At 38.1% G+C, this 15,387-nt stretch overlaps 1 protein-coding gene across 2 annotated transcripts in view; it reads left to right on the top strand.

The window, feature by feature from the left end:
* The first annotated feature begins 2,772 nt into the window (after positions 1-2,772).
* RSBN1L (round spermatid basic protein 1 like) overlaps positions 2,773-15,387 on the top strand; it is an 80,761-nt gene continuing 68,146 nt past the window's right edge. For both annotated transcript variants that reach the window (XM_090287304.1, XM_090287303.1), the window contains exon 1: positions 2,773-3,361. In XM_090287304.1, the coding sequence (XP_090143430.1) occupies positions 2,794-3,361 (568 nt within the window). In that variant the 5' untranslated portion in view covers positions 2,773-2,793. The remainder of the gene's footprint in view (positions 3,362-15,387) is intronic.

The following is a 15,387-nucleotide window of genomic DNA, read 5'->3' as shown; positions in this document are numbered from 1 at the left end:
CAAGTAGGCACTCTGACTGATCTAGGCATTGAAAATTAAAAAAGGATAGATAAAATGTTAAAAATAGATAGCTAGATATAACCTGTCTGGTTTTGAAAAGAACATACTGGCTAGAATGAAAAACAGGTTTGAGAAAACTAGAATATGAGACAAGAAAAAAAGGATAGTGTAGTCTTTCAGGTGAGAGGGGGTGGTACTTAGAATAGGGTGGCAAAAGTGGACATGGAGAGAAATGGATGGTTTTTAGTGCTAGTAAAGATGAAGCCAGTAGGAACTGGTAACAGTGCTAGGAATTCTCTCCTAGTTCAATGTTGTTAGGAGTGTGTCAGTTGAAAGGGAATGGCTGAATACGTGAGAGAGAAAACAGATAATTGAGTATTTTTTTAAAAGATTTTATTTATTTATTTTTTAGAGCAAGGGGAAGGAAGAAAGAGAGGAAGAGAAACATATGTATGAAAGATACACTGATTGATTGGTTGTTTCTCACACAACCCCAACTGGGGACCTGGCCTGCAACCCAGGCATGGGCCCTGGCTGGGAATAGAACCAGCAACCTTTCAGTTTGCAGGTTGGCACTCAATCCACTGAACCACACCAGCCAGGGCTGAGTATTTTTTATAATAATAGTACTGCCCTTAGACCTGGGTAAAGACCCGCCTTCTGTTGCAAATGGCAAGTGTCTATGAGGTCAAGGGGCCATGCCTACCTGGAGCCTGCATGTCTCTTTTAGATTGGTTAGATCTGAGGGCACACTCAGTTGCTGATTACACATCACTATTTCCAGGGGTTGAGGGTGTGGATATAAGCTTGGACGGGTCAATTGCATGCAGTGAAGCTGGGAATGGGAAGAGAATGGGATCAGTCTGACATCTCTAAAAGTCTGAGAATTTGAAATTTAAACCTGATCTGGTTTACTATTTAAGTAGATTTGTCAAGGTAGTAAACTAGAATATATATTTTTAAAAGTTTATCATCTTGATTTGTAACTTAAATATTTGGACACAGGATATATGAGCCTCCCTGGCCATTCTTGCCCAGGGTGTGCAAATTTAAAACAGTATAGCATGAGGAATAACAAATTCACACAGGTGAGAGTTCACTTTAGCTGGGCCCTTATGTAGTCAGATTTTCTAAACTTTTGTGTAGGAGATGAGGGAATGTAGTACAAGTTTCCAGGTACTACATTAATGTAAATGAAGGACATTTTTCTCTATCTGGAGGGTCAACAATTAAAAAGCTATTTTAATTGTAATGGTTTCAGTGTAATTTTGAAAAGCTTCTTGAATATGGCAGGCAGAAATTTAAAGTTTAAAGTGTGCAACAGACCTTAGTGATCATGCAATCAAATTCATTCAACAAATAAAACAGGTTCTGACAAAGGAAGCACCCTAAGGTCACAAAGTTAGAAGCAGATGATTTCCAGCTCCATCCACTCTGCCCACTCTTCCACAAATGCTACCTTTCATGTAGACATCTGCTGCCTGTCAATTCCAACTACAAAGTTTCCACTTGCTTTCGTTGTTATGTATAAAAAACAAGTCTTTAAACCAATATTAAATTTTGACTACAAAATATTGTTAAAAAAGAAAAAACATAAAGGGAGAGGGAACAAAAATCCAACTTCATAAAGTCACAAGTAAGTATTGGCAATCCTGAATAGTTACTTCTGTTTTCCATAAAGTTGACAGGCACTTTAGGTCTCCTTTCAGGACTCAAAATACCCTCCGAATGGTCATCTCCTGATTTGATCATTTTTATTTTTACAACCTATTATTTTGACTTTCGATTTCACGTGAGACCTTAAGAGTTAAATTAAAATCGTGCTCCTCGTTTTGGCTGCAATCGTATTATTGTAACCTGTCTCCCCAAATTCTTTATCTTCTAAATTAGAAATCAAAGTACATGCTTATAGAACACCGAACAGTGAAGATGCTAACTAAACGCTAAAATACACTTAAAAAACAAAACAAAAAAACCCTTGCTTTTCAAATATCTATAAATATAAATAACGGATTTTTCTTAGCGAGTCTGAGTTATAATTGTAATAAAATTAAAATCTTTAAGGGTCCAAAGAAAGAAGTTAAAAAGAAAACCTCCACGGAGACGCTTACCTTTAAGTTCGGAAGTAATCCAAAAGTTCTAGGTTTGCAGGAAGTTATCTCCCTCAAACTTTAGGAATTGACGTTTTTACCAAAAGAAAGAAATCTTGTCAAACACCAAGTGACTTTAAGCCCCTCCCATCAACGGACTACGGCCAACAAGGAGGAACGACTTAATTCACGGAAAAATTTTCTCCTTTGATTTGGGCATCTGCGAAATGCGGCTTTCTGGGCACTAACAGGCAGGGAGGAACCAACAGGACCCAAGGGGAAAAAAAGATAAAGTGACATGACAAAGTCATCAAGGCAGAAACGACAGTCATCAAGGCAGAAATGAGCGAAATCTGGCAAATTGTGGGCTCCCCAGTGGGGATTCTTTCCACTCACGGGCCTCCGGAGTTCACGCTGGCAACAATTAGAAGACCCTCCCCTCGCAGGTCTCTGGGCCACTAACCGCGCCCCGCGGAACTGTGACCTCCTAAGCGGGTCCACTTGGCGATCCCGCCTCTTCGGCTCGAGATTCGCACTTTGATTGGTTTCTAGAGGGATCCCTCAGGATGGCTCGCCCAATGAAGAACCTGGCCGGTGCCCCGGACGCTCCGCCCCTTCCCCACCTTACCCCGCCCCTCGCTTAGGGCCCGCCCCTGCCCTGCTCCGGGGAGCGAAGGGAGAGTAAATACAACAGGAGCGCAAAATGGCGGAGCCGCCGAGCCCAGCGCAAGGCGCTGCAGCTACTGCCACCGTCCCAGAGAAAGAACAGTTTAACAAGCTGCAGACCGCCTCCCGGGATTCATCGGGTCCTCTGTCCGCTAAGAAGATCCGGACTGAGGAGAAGAAAGCGCCGCGGAGACTAAACGGAGAAGGGAGCAGCGGCGGGAACAGTAGGCAGCTGCAGCCGCAGGCGGTACCTTCGCCTCCGAGCTATGGCAGCACCACGTCTTGGAGCTTCGCCCCTCTCTCTGCTGCTCCCTCCCCGTCCTCTTCTCGGAGCAGTTTCTCTTTCTCCGCTGGCACGGCCGTCCGGTCCTTAGCCTCCGCTTCCTTGTCTCAGCCGGTGCCGCGCAAACTGCTGGTCCCTCCTACGCTGTTGCACGCTCAGCCTCACCCTCTCATGCCGGCCGCCGCCTCCTCGGCCAACGCCAAGCCGCGCAGACCCAAGGAGAAGCGAGAAAAGGAAAGGAGGAGGCATGGCCTCGGCCGGCCAGGCGAGGCCGGTGGGGCCGCCCGGGAGGAGAACGGGGAGGTGAAGCTGCTGTCGCGAGGTGGGTCGCCGCGCCGGTAGGGGATTACGGGAGGGCACCCCGGCCCCCGCCACCCCGTCGTGCCCGCGGAGTTGGAGCAGGGGGAGCGCGGGGGCCGCGTGCGCCAGCCTGGAGGGGGCGGGAGGTGTCGGGTTTTCTGCGGGCGATTTTGCAGCCCTCGTGGGGACAGGAAATGGAGCTTGTAATTTCGGTCGCAGCTAGGGGAGTAGGCGAAACTCTCATTTTCTTTATCGCTTCAGCCTGTCAATACGCGGCAAGATTTGTAGAATTCGGTCTAGGAGTGTTTGGCTACGGAGGGAGATGGGAAGCAATGGGATCGTGAAGGGTTTTGTTTTGTAAAAGACGGGCGATTGATTATTAGACCGTTTAGTTTTGTTCATGGAATTCATATTTGTGACAAGGCTCTAGCGCCAGAAAATCCTGTCAAAAAAAGGGGAGTGGAGAGTATTGGCGTCAGCTGGAAGCTACCGGAGGCCTGAGCTTTTCATCCCTATTAGGCAAATGAGGTAGCGTGCAGGGCCCGAAGTGTGCTGTTTCATAAGGTACTCTCCTTCTACCTCCTTTCTGCTCCATAGGCTTAAGTGTTTTGAGTGGTCTTTTATGAAATACCGTCCTTCAGGAAGAATTTTCAGCCATATTCTTGTTTTCTTTCTTTCTTTTTTCTTGCAACAAATGATAAAATCGGGAGCGTTATCGTTTTAGGGCCAGAGCAAGTGGCTGCAAAATATTTTAGCCTCAGAAAAAGGCAAATTCTTATCCGTCCTTTTCAGACACGGCTAGTTTTAAAATGTAGGCTAGCCATATACTTTTTCAGAAAGCATTTCTTTAAAATAGATGGTTCTACCTTTTTAGGTATTGATACACAAAGATCTGACAGTGAGTGGTACAACAACAACACTGGTTCAAAATTAGATCTTTATGTGACCAGAATCTTAAAGTGCATAATAATCTTTAATATACATTGATACACAGTATTGTCAAAGTATTACTGTTTGTTTTGAAAGAAAAATTAAAATGTCGAACAGTTTTAGCGTTGCTGATCTAATAGTACCTTACATCATGACAAATTCTTTGTATATTTGAATTAAAATGGCTATTTTCACAATTTTTAAAAATGTTGTAAATGACTTTGTAGCAACAGTTAGTTATTCCTTGATGTTTTGCCTGTAATAACGCTTTGACATCTAAGCATAGGCATCAGGTACTCTGGCACAAGTTAAAGATCTAAGCTTTGGAGAGTGTTGCTTCTAGGAAAGTGATTTTTGTACTACTTTTAGCCTGGAATTTTAGATGGTTAGTGTTTTAAAGCTATTTTGTTTTAATGCTTACATTTGAAAGTTATAAGTGCCTGGAAATCGTGCATTGCAATGTGTAAACAGTATTTGCTCTTCTAAGTTCTTTGAATGAGGAAGTGAATGTGGATATAATGTTGTCACTGTACTGGAATGGCTGAAAGTAAATAAGCATTCTTTAACAATTCTGACTTAAAATATGGAGCACATAAATGGCCCTTAAAATGAAATGGCTGTTAAAAGAGAATTTTTTCCTAGTCTTTTAAATTACATTTAGAATCCTCTTGCAGACTACAGCTTACCTTGTTAATCCTGAATATAAGCAGTGATAACTTTACGTGAAGATGCGGGGAAGCCTTGACCAGTGTGAGTAGGTTGGGTGTCCTTCCGCAAAGCGAAAGGTCGCTGGTTCTATTCAGGGTAGGGCACATGCCTGGGTTGTGGGTTCATTCGCATGAGAGGCAACCTCTATATTTCTCACTCCCTCTTTCTCTCTTCCCCCTTTCTCTAAGAATAAATACATAAAATCACTTAAAAAAGAACGTGGGGAAGATGTTTTTTAATGGCCTATTTAGGTTTCTTTGATTAGTGACTATAGATTATTAACAATTGTAAGACTTTCTTTTTTTGGACAAAAATTTACTGTTTTTGTTGAGGAAAACTAAAAACCAAAGAGGTTTGCTTTTCTGTGTCTTGATGGTAAATTTAATGGTGAAAATATTAATTTGGGAGGTGCTTATATCCTAAAACTCAGATATAACTGAATTAAGGATCTGTTTAATCAATTAAGATGCCAAGTGGTATTAAAACAGCAAGATTACATACATACATTCAATATAGTTATGATTGCATATATAAAACTCCTAATTTGTAATATAGTTCTTATTTCTCTGGGCTTTTTGTAAAAAATCTTAGTGATTGGATAACCAGGTTTCTTGTTTTAGATATATATATATACCTCTTTTTAGTGTTACTCTAAGTTGGATAATTCATAGGATAGTTCAGTGCTCCCCCTCAGTTATCCCATAGCTCACTGATTGAACAATCTGAATAACAACCAGAAGTTAGCTATTAAGACCCTCAAAAGGAATACTAGATCCTTCCTTCAAAAAACAAAAAAAACCAAAAATCAAAAAGATCTAGCCTCTCAGCTCTGTTAAGCAATTAAATGCCTTTATTATTTGTAGTAGGGTTTTTATTTTTTTTTAAAGTTTTTAGTAAGATCTGCTAATTATTTTGTGTTAAATGAAAATGTGTATGAAAGGGCTTGGCAGGACATTTAGTAAGTTTTATTTGAGTCGGAAAAATGATAACTTGTTTTTGTTAACTTCATAACAAATTAAAAGATGGGTCAATTTAGATAGAGGAAGGATCATTGACTTCAGATTTTAAAGTTAAGAGTCATGAGCAAGAGAATTATAAAAGCATACCAGTCTAGACCAACTTAATATTCTGGTGATGCCTTATTCATACACCTAAAGCATGTGTTAATGTTGCAGCTGTCTGGCATGGTAGCCAGCCTGAGTTATCAAGTGAAAGTTATAAAAAGATTATGTGCAAAACATTTTCGATTTTTAAAACTAGAAAACAACCAGGCTTTGATTCTTACAGAGGTAATTTGCTGAAGAGTTCAGAACTTATTTTCCTGTAAGACTGAATAACTTACTGAATCAGTAGATGTGGAAGTAAAAGTGGGACATGCACTGAAGGTATCCAACATTTAGAGTTATAATAAGCAACAGAACAAACACATTATTAGGTAACAAAATGCTGTAACTGATTCCAATAACCAATAAAACTTATATCTTCTCATTTTTTTAGTATTTGCTTTGTATTTATTAACTTTCTTTTTCTTATAATGACCCTGGGAAGTATCCCAAGACAGAACCAGAGCATTTTACTGAATTTTTTATTTGAAAGGGTAGTTACAGAATTTAACTAATGAAAATAGAGGCTTTTCTTAGAATTGAATAAGTTGAGGTATAAATGTCAGTGATTTTAAAGGGGTAGATGTTCAGAGGTTTTTAAAACTAGGCTTTTCCCCATATTTCTAATATTGTTATTCCATAATTTTAGTTAAATTTGTATTCAGAGTTTTCATCGTTATGGCTAAATATTTGTCTCATGATTTCATTTTCTTGTGTAAACTTTTGTTTTTGATACCTTGTTTTTTCATTTGGTTAGTTTTGTCTGGCAGAGTCTTTCTGTACTCTCCAGCAGCTTCATAAAATGAATCTCAGTACAATTTTCTACATGTTCAGATCTGTCAGATACTATTACTAGTTCCATTTGTTCCTGTAGCCATCCATCCCTTCTGTAGCTGTCCTTCCTGCTTTGGTCTAGATTGTTTCCTTTTAGGCCTGCTGCAAAGCTGTCATTTTGGGACTTCCCTTAGTTGACATTCTGGGAATTGCTTTTGTTTTAGTTGAGTCCCTTTTTTCTGGATCCTATGTTTTCCTTTTGGATTATTCCTTCGTTTGGTTTCTTCCTTTGGTTTCCTCTACTATTACTATGAAGGACGGCATGGGAACATGTTTTGGGGATTTTATTTTTACCATCACTCTTGACTGTTTGGCCGTTGAGAAATTTCTATATTGGAAATCATTTTCTCTCAGAAGTTTGAAGGTCTTCTGTTATTGCCTGGCTTGCAATGTTGATGTTTCAAAATTTGATCTTCAAGTAGTCTTTTGTTAATTACCTGGGAGATCTGAACCCTTTCACTCAACTTTAACATTTCAAGTATCTTTTAAAAATGTCTTATAAGCTCTTGTTCATTGTTATTGTATTACAGCATCTTGTTCTTTTTTCATGGGGTGCAACATCTGTTATCTCTTCAAGGATATTAATTATGGTTTCTTTGACGTGTTCTTCTGTTCTTGCATTGTTTTTGGTTCCTCTGACTTCTGTTTGTTTTGGTCTTTTGTTGTTGGAGGCTTTCTTCATATCTGTGTGATTCTTAGCAGTTCTTTCACAATCAAGAGGAAGTTTAAAAGGTAATAGAAAGCTCATTGGGCATGCATGAGCATGGCTTAGTGACTAATGAACTCCCATGTTTTTACCTTTATTTTCTCTGGTGGTGAGTAAGAAGGCTTTCAGTTTCTTCATTAAAAGGCCTTCACTTTTCTGTGTGTGTGTGTGTGTGTGTGTGTGTGTTTGTAAGTATAATAATAAAGAGGAAAGGGAATTGATTGGCAGAGGTTATAAGTTTAGATGGCAGGGTACTTACTAGTCCTGGGTAGGGGAAGGAAGCTACAAGTCTCAACATTCAGTTTATAAATTTTCACTTACTCTCCCTGTTTTCATACCAACATTTACTTTATGGCCCCAAACCTGGAGCCACTTTGATTCAGTTTTGCCAGATACCATATGTCTCATTCCCTTGGAGGTGGTGGTGGTGGTGGTGGTGTGTGTGGCGGGGGTAGAGGGGTTGGTTTTCCCCTCTTGCCTAAGTCAGCGGCTCCATTTTCTAAGCCTTCCGGAGGTACTGCAGAGTAAAATTTTTTTTGTCATGTCTTTTGGTAGTGACTTAACATTAACCTTCTATTCTAAGTCACTTACAATCCCACCATCAGCTTTCTGTCTTTATAACTATTTCAGGTTACAGTTACAGTGTCTCCTACTTATATCAAAGGTGGGATTTCTGATTCTTTTTCTTTCTATTTTAGAAGGTTTTTCTAGAAGAGATCTTAAATTTTAGCCTTATTTTGATTGTTCCTATTTGTCTGACATTGGTGAAGTCACTTAATCTTTTTAAGCCCATATTTATCTGTTATATGGAGATAACCTTTTTCACAGTATGGTTGTTGGCATTATATGAACCTGGCATATTGTAGGCAATTCCTAATCCTTTTTTCCTACCACTTAATTCATTGGAGAGATTTAGTTTCATTCCATTGGTATCCTGGTTTCTAGGAATTTCTGGTGTGTTTGAGGATAAACCATACTAACTTTTTAATATAAATTTATATTTTAGAGGTTGAAAATTATTATAGTAAATGGCATTAGTTTTCCATCATCCTCAAATGAATTAAAATATCAAATTATGATAAACTACTTAAAACTACTTAAAAAATAATATTGAAAAGATAATGATACTTAATTTGTGTTACAGAAAAGAATTATAATGAAATATTTTGGCTAATATTTTTTTGTATGATTGAGAATTGATAATAAAAGTGTATTCTTATCAACTAAAATAATATTTTTTTAACTTCAAACATTTCATTAAACATGTACACTTTTTATCTTGAATTATAGATGGAAAATATTTAATCTTTTATCATGAAATTTTTAATTAATACAAGAGAAACCAGAATAGTGTTATGAATTCTGGATCTATCTATTATCCTTCGACACTTAACACTTTACATTTCATGTTTCATTTCCCATCCAGTTATTTTTATTTTTTGCCCTGGTATCTTAAAGCACATTCTTAACATACATCATTTCACCCCCAAATAACTAGGATTGAAATTTTTTCCGTTACAGAACTAATAGTGCTTATAAAACTTTAACATGTATATGTATACTTAAAAGAGTGAAATTCTTCCCTAGTGCCAAATTGTCATTAACAATTTTGTATATCTCCTTTGGAATAGATGTGCTTGCATATTTTTAGGTTAACTGTTTAAAAAAATTTTTTTACATTTATGATAAAATACACATAATATAAAATTAACTATTTTAGCCATTTTAAGTGTATAATTTAGTGGCATTAAGTATATTCACATTGTTGTGCAATAATCACCACTGTCCATTTCCAGAATTTTTTCATCTTTCCAAACTGAAATTCCATACCCTTTTAAGAAGAACGTCCCGTAGGCAGTCCTTGATAACCACCATTCTATTTTCTGTCTCTATGAATTTGATTACTCTGAGTACCTCATATAATTGGAATCAAAGTATTTTTTCTTCTGACAGCCTTATTTCAATTAGTGTAATGTCTTCAAAAGTTCATTCTTGTTTCTGCATGTGTCAGAATTTCCTTTTTAAGGCTGAATAATATTCCATTGTACGGACATACCACATTTTGTTTACCATTCATTTTTGATGGATACTTGGGTACTTTTATCTTTTGTCTATTGTGAATAATGCTGCTATGAACATGGATGTACCAATAGCTGTTTAGTATGAAGCAGATGCTTGTGAAGTCTGTACATTCAGCCACATCAGAAAAGGAAATAAAATATTAGAATTAGGTGGGACATTATTGAGTGCTTGCCATACGCCATGCTTTATTTCAATGGTTTTATATTAAAATTCTAAATTTTTTCTAACTTGCTCGGAGTTGCATAGCTAATGTATAGAGAATTTGGATCAACCTCATCTCTGCCAGGGTTGGAGCCTAACTACACAATGCGGCAGTTAACTTAAATTTTTTCCCCTTAGGACTGTGGTAAACAGGAAGAAGAAAGTAAAGATAAGCTTAAAAATTTTTCCAAGTTATTTATTTTTTAAATTTATAAAAATTTTAAGCATACAGAAAAACTGAAAGAATAATACAGTGAACCTTTGTAGATTTTTCTCCTAGATTCAACAGCTGTGAATACTCCAATATTTTATCAGATATATATATAATCATGTATAATATGCACTGAGTCATTTGAAAGTAAGTTGTAGACATAATACTTCATTTTTAAGTATTTCAGCTTTTATTTCCTAAAGTAACCACATAACCACAGTGACATTAAAACACTTAAGAAAATAATCATATAGCCAACCCATACAAATGCTTCCAGTTGCTCCCAATTTTCTTATTCTTTCTCAAACATATTATATCTGCTTATTTATTTAAATCTAGATCTTTCTGTCCTTTTATGACAGTGACTTTTTGAAGATAACAGTTCAACAAAACTGTTGTTATCTTGTAGCGTTTGCTATGTTCATGATTTTTAAAATAATTGTTTTATTGTGGTATTTAACTTGATCCTTTGTATTTTTTGTAAACTACAAGTTTGCTGTAAGCACTTGATTAAATTCAGATTAAATAGTCTTGCTAAGATTATTTCATAGTTCTTCATATTACATTTCATCAGGAGGATTAATAATGGTGCTAAATTTGATCACTTGGTTGAGGTGGCCATTGTCACCATTGTTAATAGTTCATTTCTCCTGGCATGTAGTTTGTACTCTGTGATGTGATGCTTTGTCAATATCCAATTTCCAACCATCTTTTTGCATCATGGCTGGTGTCAATTAATCATTCTTGCCTGAATAACCTTTTTCATTGGGGGTTAAAAAATGATAGTAAACTATTTCTAAATGAAAAATGAATTAGTTTTGGGGTGGGGAATTCAAAATAAATTGCTACTCCTTTTAATTATGATTTACATTATTTTATATTAGTTTCAGATGTACAGCATAGTGGTTAGACAATCAGATACTTTATGAAGTATTTTCCTTGATATTTCCAGTACCTAACTGGCAACATACATAGTTCTTACAATCTTATTGACTATATATCCTATATTGTACTGCTACTCTTATACCTAGATTAAAATTTAGCAATGTGTTTTGATTTTGGGCACCAAAATAAACACTATAAATTCTTGTTTGTTTTTTTTAATTTGTGGGATGGATACATTGATCATAAAATTCAGAGCAGCGGGACTTCCTGTCAAGATGGAGGCGAGGGGGAAACAGCTTGCCTTCTTGCACAACCACGTCAAAATTACAACTAAACTATAGAACAACCATCACTCAGAACCACCAGAAATTGAGTTGAATGGAAGTCTGACACCTATGAAATTAAAGAAAGCACATCCATCCACACTGGTAGGAGGGGTGGAGATGCGAAACAGGCTCGTCCCACATCTTTGTGTGGTGGATAACAATTTGGGAGGGATATCTCAGGAGCGAGGAGTCCCAGCCCCATTCCAGTACCCCTAGCCCGGGGTTCCAAAGCTGTGAAGATAAGTCCCCTCAACTTCTGGCTGCAAAAACCAGTGGGGACTGAGCCTATGGAAGAAACTTCTAGAGTCCCAAGCAGTTCCTCTGAATGAACCCACACATGGATTTACTCAGACTTCCATCCTCTGAGCTCCAGTCCTGGGGTAACAGTGTGAAAGGCACCAGTGGCATACAGGGAGAAACGAGTGTTTGGAATCAACGTGAGAGCTGGGGGACAGCTTTCTCCCAGACGGAAGGGTGGGCAGAGGTCGTTGTCCTTTTTTTTTTTTTTTAAACCCTGCCGAGACACAGCCACAGAGCCATTAGGCTGGTGCCATGTCTGAGACTCCAGCAGCCAGGCTAACACTGTTTGCCCTGCCATGGAGATCCCCTGAGGCCCTACCTAATCCAACCTATGGGGCCCACCCAAGCTGTTAACAGTGTCTTTTCCATATGAATGGCTTGACTTGGCTCTTGCCTCAACTTCCTAAATCCTCTCAAACAAGCAACAGCCAGCTTCAGTGAGTCATGAAAAGCCAGGGACCTACAGCCAAATTGCTCTGCCCAGCAAATCTATCATTTAGAAATCTAGGACAGCTAAAGAGCATCCCACACAAGAAAAAACTAAGGGAGGTCGTTATCACCAAACCATTATGAAATGTTAAAGGGACTTACTTAAGAAAAAGAAGATCAAAATATCAGCAATAAAATGGCAATAAATGCATATCTATCAACAATTGAGTTTAAAAAACAAACTAACCAAACAAGAACAGAGACAGAATCATGGATACAGAGAGTATTTTCATGGTTTCCAGATGGGCAGGGGATTTGGGGAATGGGTGAAGAGGTGAGGGAGTTAAGAAGTACGAATAGGTAGTCACAGAAAAGTGATGGGGATGTAAAGTACAGTACTGTATAGGAAATTGAGTAGCCAAAATTTATATTCATGACCCATGGATATGAACAAAGGTGTGGGGATTGTCTGAGGGAGTGGGGTGAGCTGGGGACAAAGCAGGAAAAATTGGGACAACTGTAATAGCATATCAATAAAATATAATTTAAAAAATAATTTGTTAAAAAAATTCAGAGCTGCTAATACTATAAATTCATTGGTATGACTAGAATTTTATAGTAGACACTTTTAGTTTGATACTTTATTTCACAATAGTTTGTATTTTGGAAAGCTATGTACAGAATGCTTAAAGATTGTAGTCCAGTCACAATTGGTAATTATTACGATATTGGTAAAATGCGTTAATTGCCCTGGCTGGTTTAGCTCAGTGGATTGAGTGTCGGCCTGCGAGCTAAGTGTCGCTGGTTCGATCTTCCAGTCAGGGTACATCAGAGAAGGAAAACTCTGACACCAAAAAACCTCCGCTGCCTTGCGGCATACCTCTTCAGGGGAAAGGCTAAGGGAGTAAACCCCGACAGAAAATCCGGAGCCGGAGTCCCTAAGTCGGTTTGATGTTGTAGTCAACACCGGCAACTCCTGCGGCGCACCTGAACCCAAGCTGTATCGACTCCGTCTTTCCCTTGGACCCTTCAGCTGCGAAGAGAGGGGGGGTCTGCTGCATGGGCAACAGCAGACCCTCCGTATTACCCTGCCCAGGCTCTGTAGCTTCAGCTTCACGGGAGAGGACACTCCAGCGTCATTGCAAGATGTCGATTCAACACGGGAGGAGACAGATACCGTGTCACTCCCGAGTCGGACTGCACAGCCATTCTCGGAGGTGCAGATAGACTCTTAAGAAGCTACACCATCGTCTCTCGAGACGAACGGCTGCCGACGACGAGGTAAAATGCGCCAAAAATGAGAAATCCTTACCAATTTCTTTTAGTATAGTGGATATGCATTAGTATGCAGTGTGTTAAATACTACATATAGTTCAAAATTATAATGTCTATTCCATAAAATCCTCTATTGACTAATATAAATTATTCACCTATATAAATTCCCATTTAACTAGATTATATCAATTTTTTCTGAGCAGGCATCTTTTTAGTCTTTAAATGCTCTTTGCCTCGCATTTAATGATTGATTTGATGAAAAAAATAAACAATTTTAAATTAATTTTATCTGTATTTTTCGCATTACAACTTAGGTAGCTACTCTTTAGCTTTTTTTTTTTTTATTTTAAGATTTTATTTTTGGACAGGGGAAGGGAGTAGAAAGAGAGGGAGTGAAAGAAACATCGACACGAGAAACATTGATTGGTTGCATCCTGTACCCATCTCATTTGAGGACTGAACCTGCAACCCAGACAGTGCCCTGACTGGGAAATGAACCGGTGACCTTTTGCTTTGTGGGAAGACACCCAACTAACTTAGCCACACAGGTCAGGGCCTCTAGCTTTTTTATGGAATGGGTATATGTTTTCTTTAGGTATTAATTAATTTAGAGCCTTTCCACTGATTAGACATGTGTAGTAATATTCTGGAAAGCAAATGCCCTGGGTTCATTTTCTGGTGAATCACTGAAGAACTTTATATCTTAAGGGAATATTCAACATTTTCTAGTTTTCTTCTTTGAAGATAATAAATTATTGGAATTAGTAAATTCTGTCAAGCTTTTTTGGATGGGTAAAAAGCTGATGAAGTGAGTACATGGGTACAGCTTGAACTAGACTGTAAGTTTCTTGAGTACAAAAACAACAATAACAAAATAGTTAACATTTAAAGAACTATTCATGTTATGTATATATTTAATTTTCACAACTTTTAAAAGGTTGGTCAGATATTAGCCTTTTATAGGTGTTGTTTGGAAGCTCAGAAGATTTAAGTAACTTGCCAAAGGATATAAAATAAGCACTAAATCTAGGTTTCAGATCTTTAGATAGTTTGACTTTAGAGCTCCATCTCTAAGCTGTGCAAATTGTGTTAGTATTTTTAAAATCTCCATCCAGAAATATATCCTTAATAGTGAGATAATTTGCAAAATAAATGAGCTGGGCCTTTATGGAAAAATAGGACTTGGGTTAATGGAGACAGGGGGATACTGACTTCTTAGTCGGGGAAGGGGGGTGGTGTGAACAAGATTGTAGAGATAGGAGTGTGCATGGCATGTTCAGTAGCCTGTGAACAGAACCATTGGATGGATTGGTGATTTGTACAAAGTTGGGAGATAGGATGGCATGGCAGTTGAGTGTTCTGAAATCTGCCTTTTATATGCCAGGATGCAAAGTTTAGACTTTATTCTCTGGTCAGAAACAGCAAGGTACAGTTGTTTTAGTAGGGTGATAACATAGTCAGATTGGTAATTTTGATAGCATTGTGTAGGATGATTGAGAAAAATTAGAGACAGGAGTATTGGAGACTACTGTAATAATAAAATAATGTGATTTTAGTGACAAAATGATACTACTGGACACAGAAAGGAAGAGATTTTGAGAGCAAGTATATGATAGGCAGCTCTCAATATCGAATACATATGTAGCAAGAAAGGAGAATTTATATATAATTCTGTGGTTTCTGATGGAGAGAACAAGCGTATCATTGAAAAAAATGTGGATATGAGTTTGAGATGCAGGCAGATACCTTATATTAGAGTTCTAATTAACAGATGCAGGTCACAGTAGTGGTGAGTCAATAGGTAAGGTTTGAAAATGTTCTAGGTATAGAGCTGTTCAATTAGTGTCTGTGTGCATATCTGAAGGGGACCCTTTTAAGTCTTCTTACAGCGGCAGATAGCAATGACCGCTTTTTCATTGAGGAGCAAATAATCTGAGACCCTGTCTTAATTCTTAGGTAACTGGCTGTTCACTGCTTTTATTTATTTATTTTTAAGAACTTTTTTTTCTGTCCTCACCTGAGGACATACTTATTCATTTTAGAAAGAGGGGAAGGGAG

Source organism: Furipterus horrens, unplaced genomic scaffold, assembly GCF_987537825.1.
Source record: "Furipterus horrens unplaced genomic scaffold, mFurHor1.1.pri manual_scaffold_9, whole genome shotgun sequence".
NCBI classification, from domain to species: Eukaryota; Metazoa; Chordata; class Mammalia; order Chiroptera; family Furipteridae; genus Furipterus; species Furipterus horrens.
Note: the sequence above shows the minus strand (reverse complement) of the source record. Positions and strands in the feature narration are given on the sequence as shown.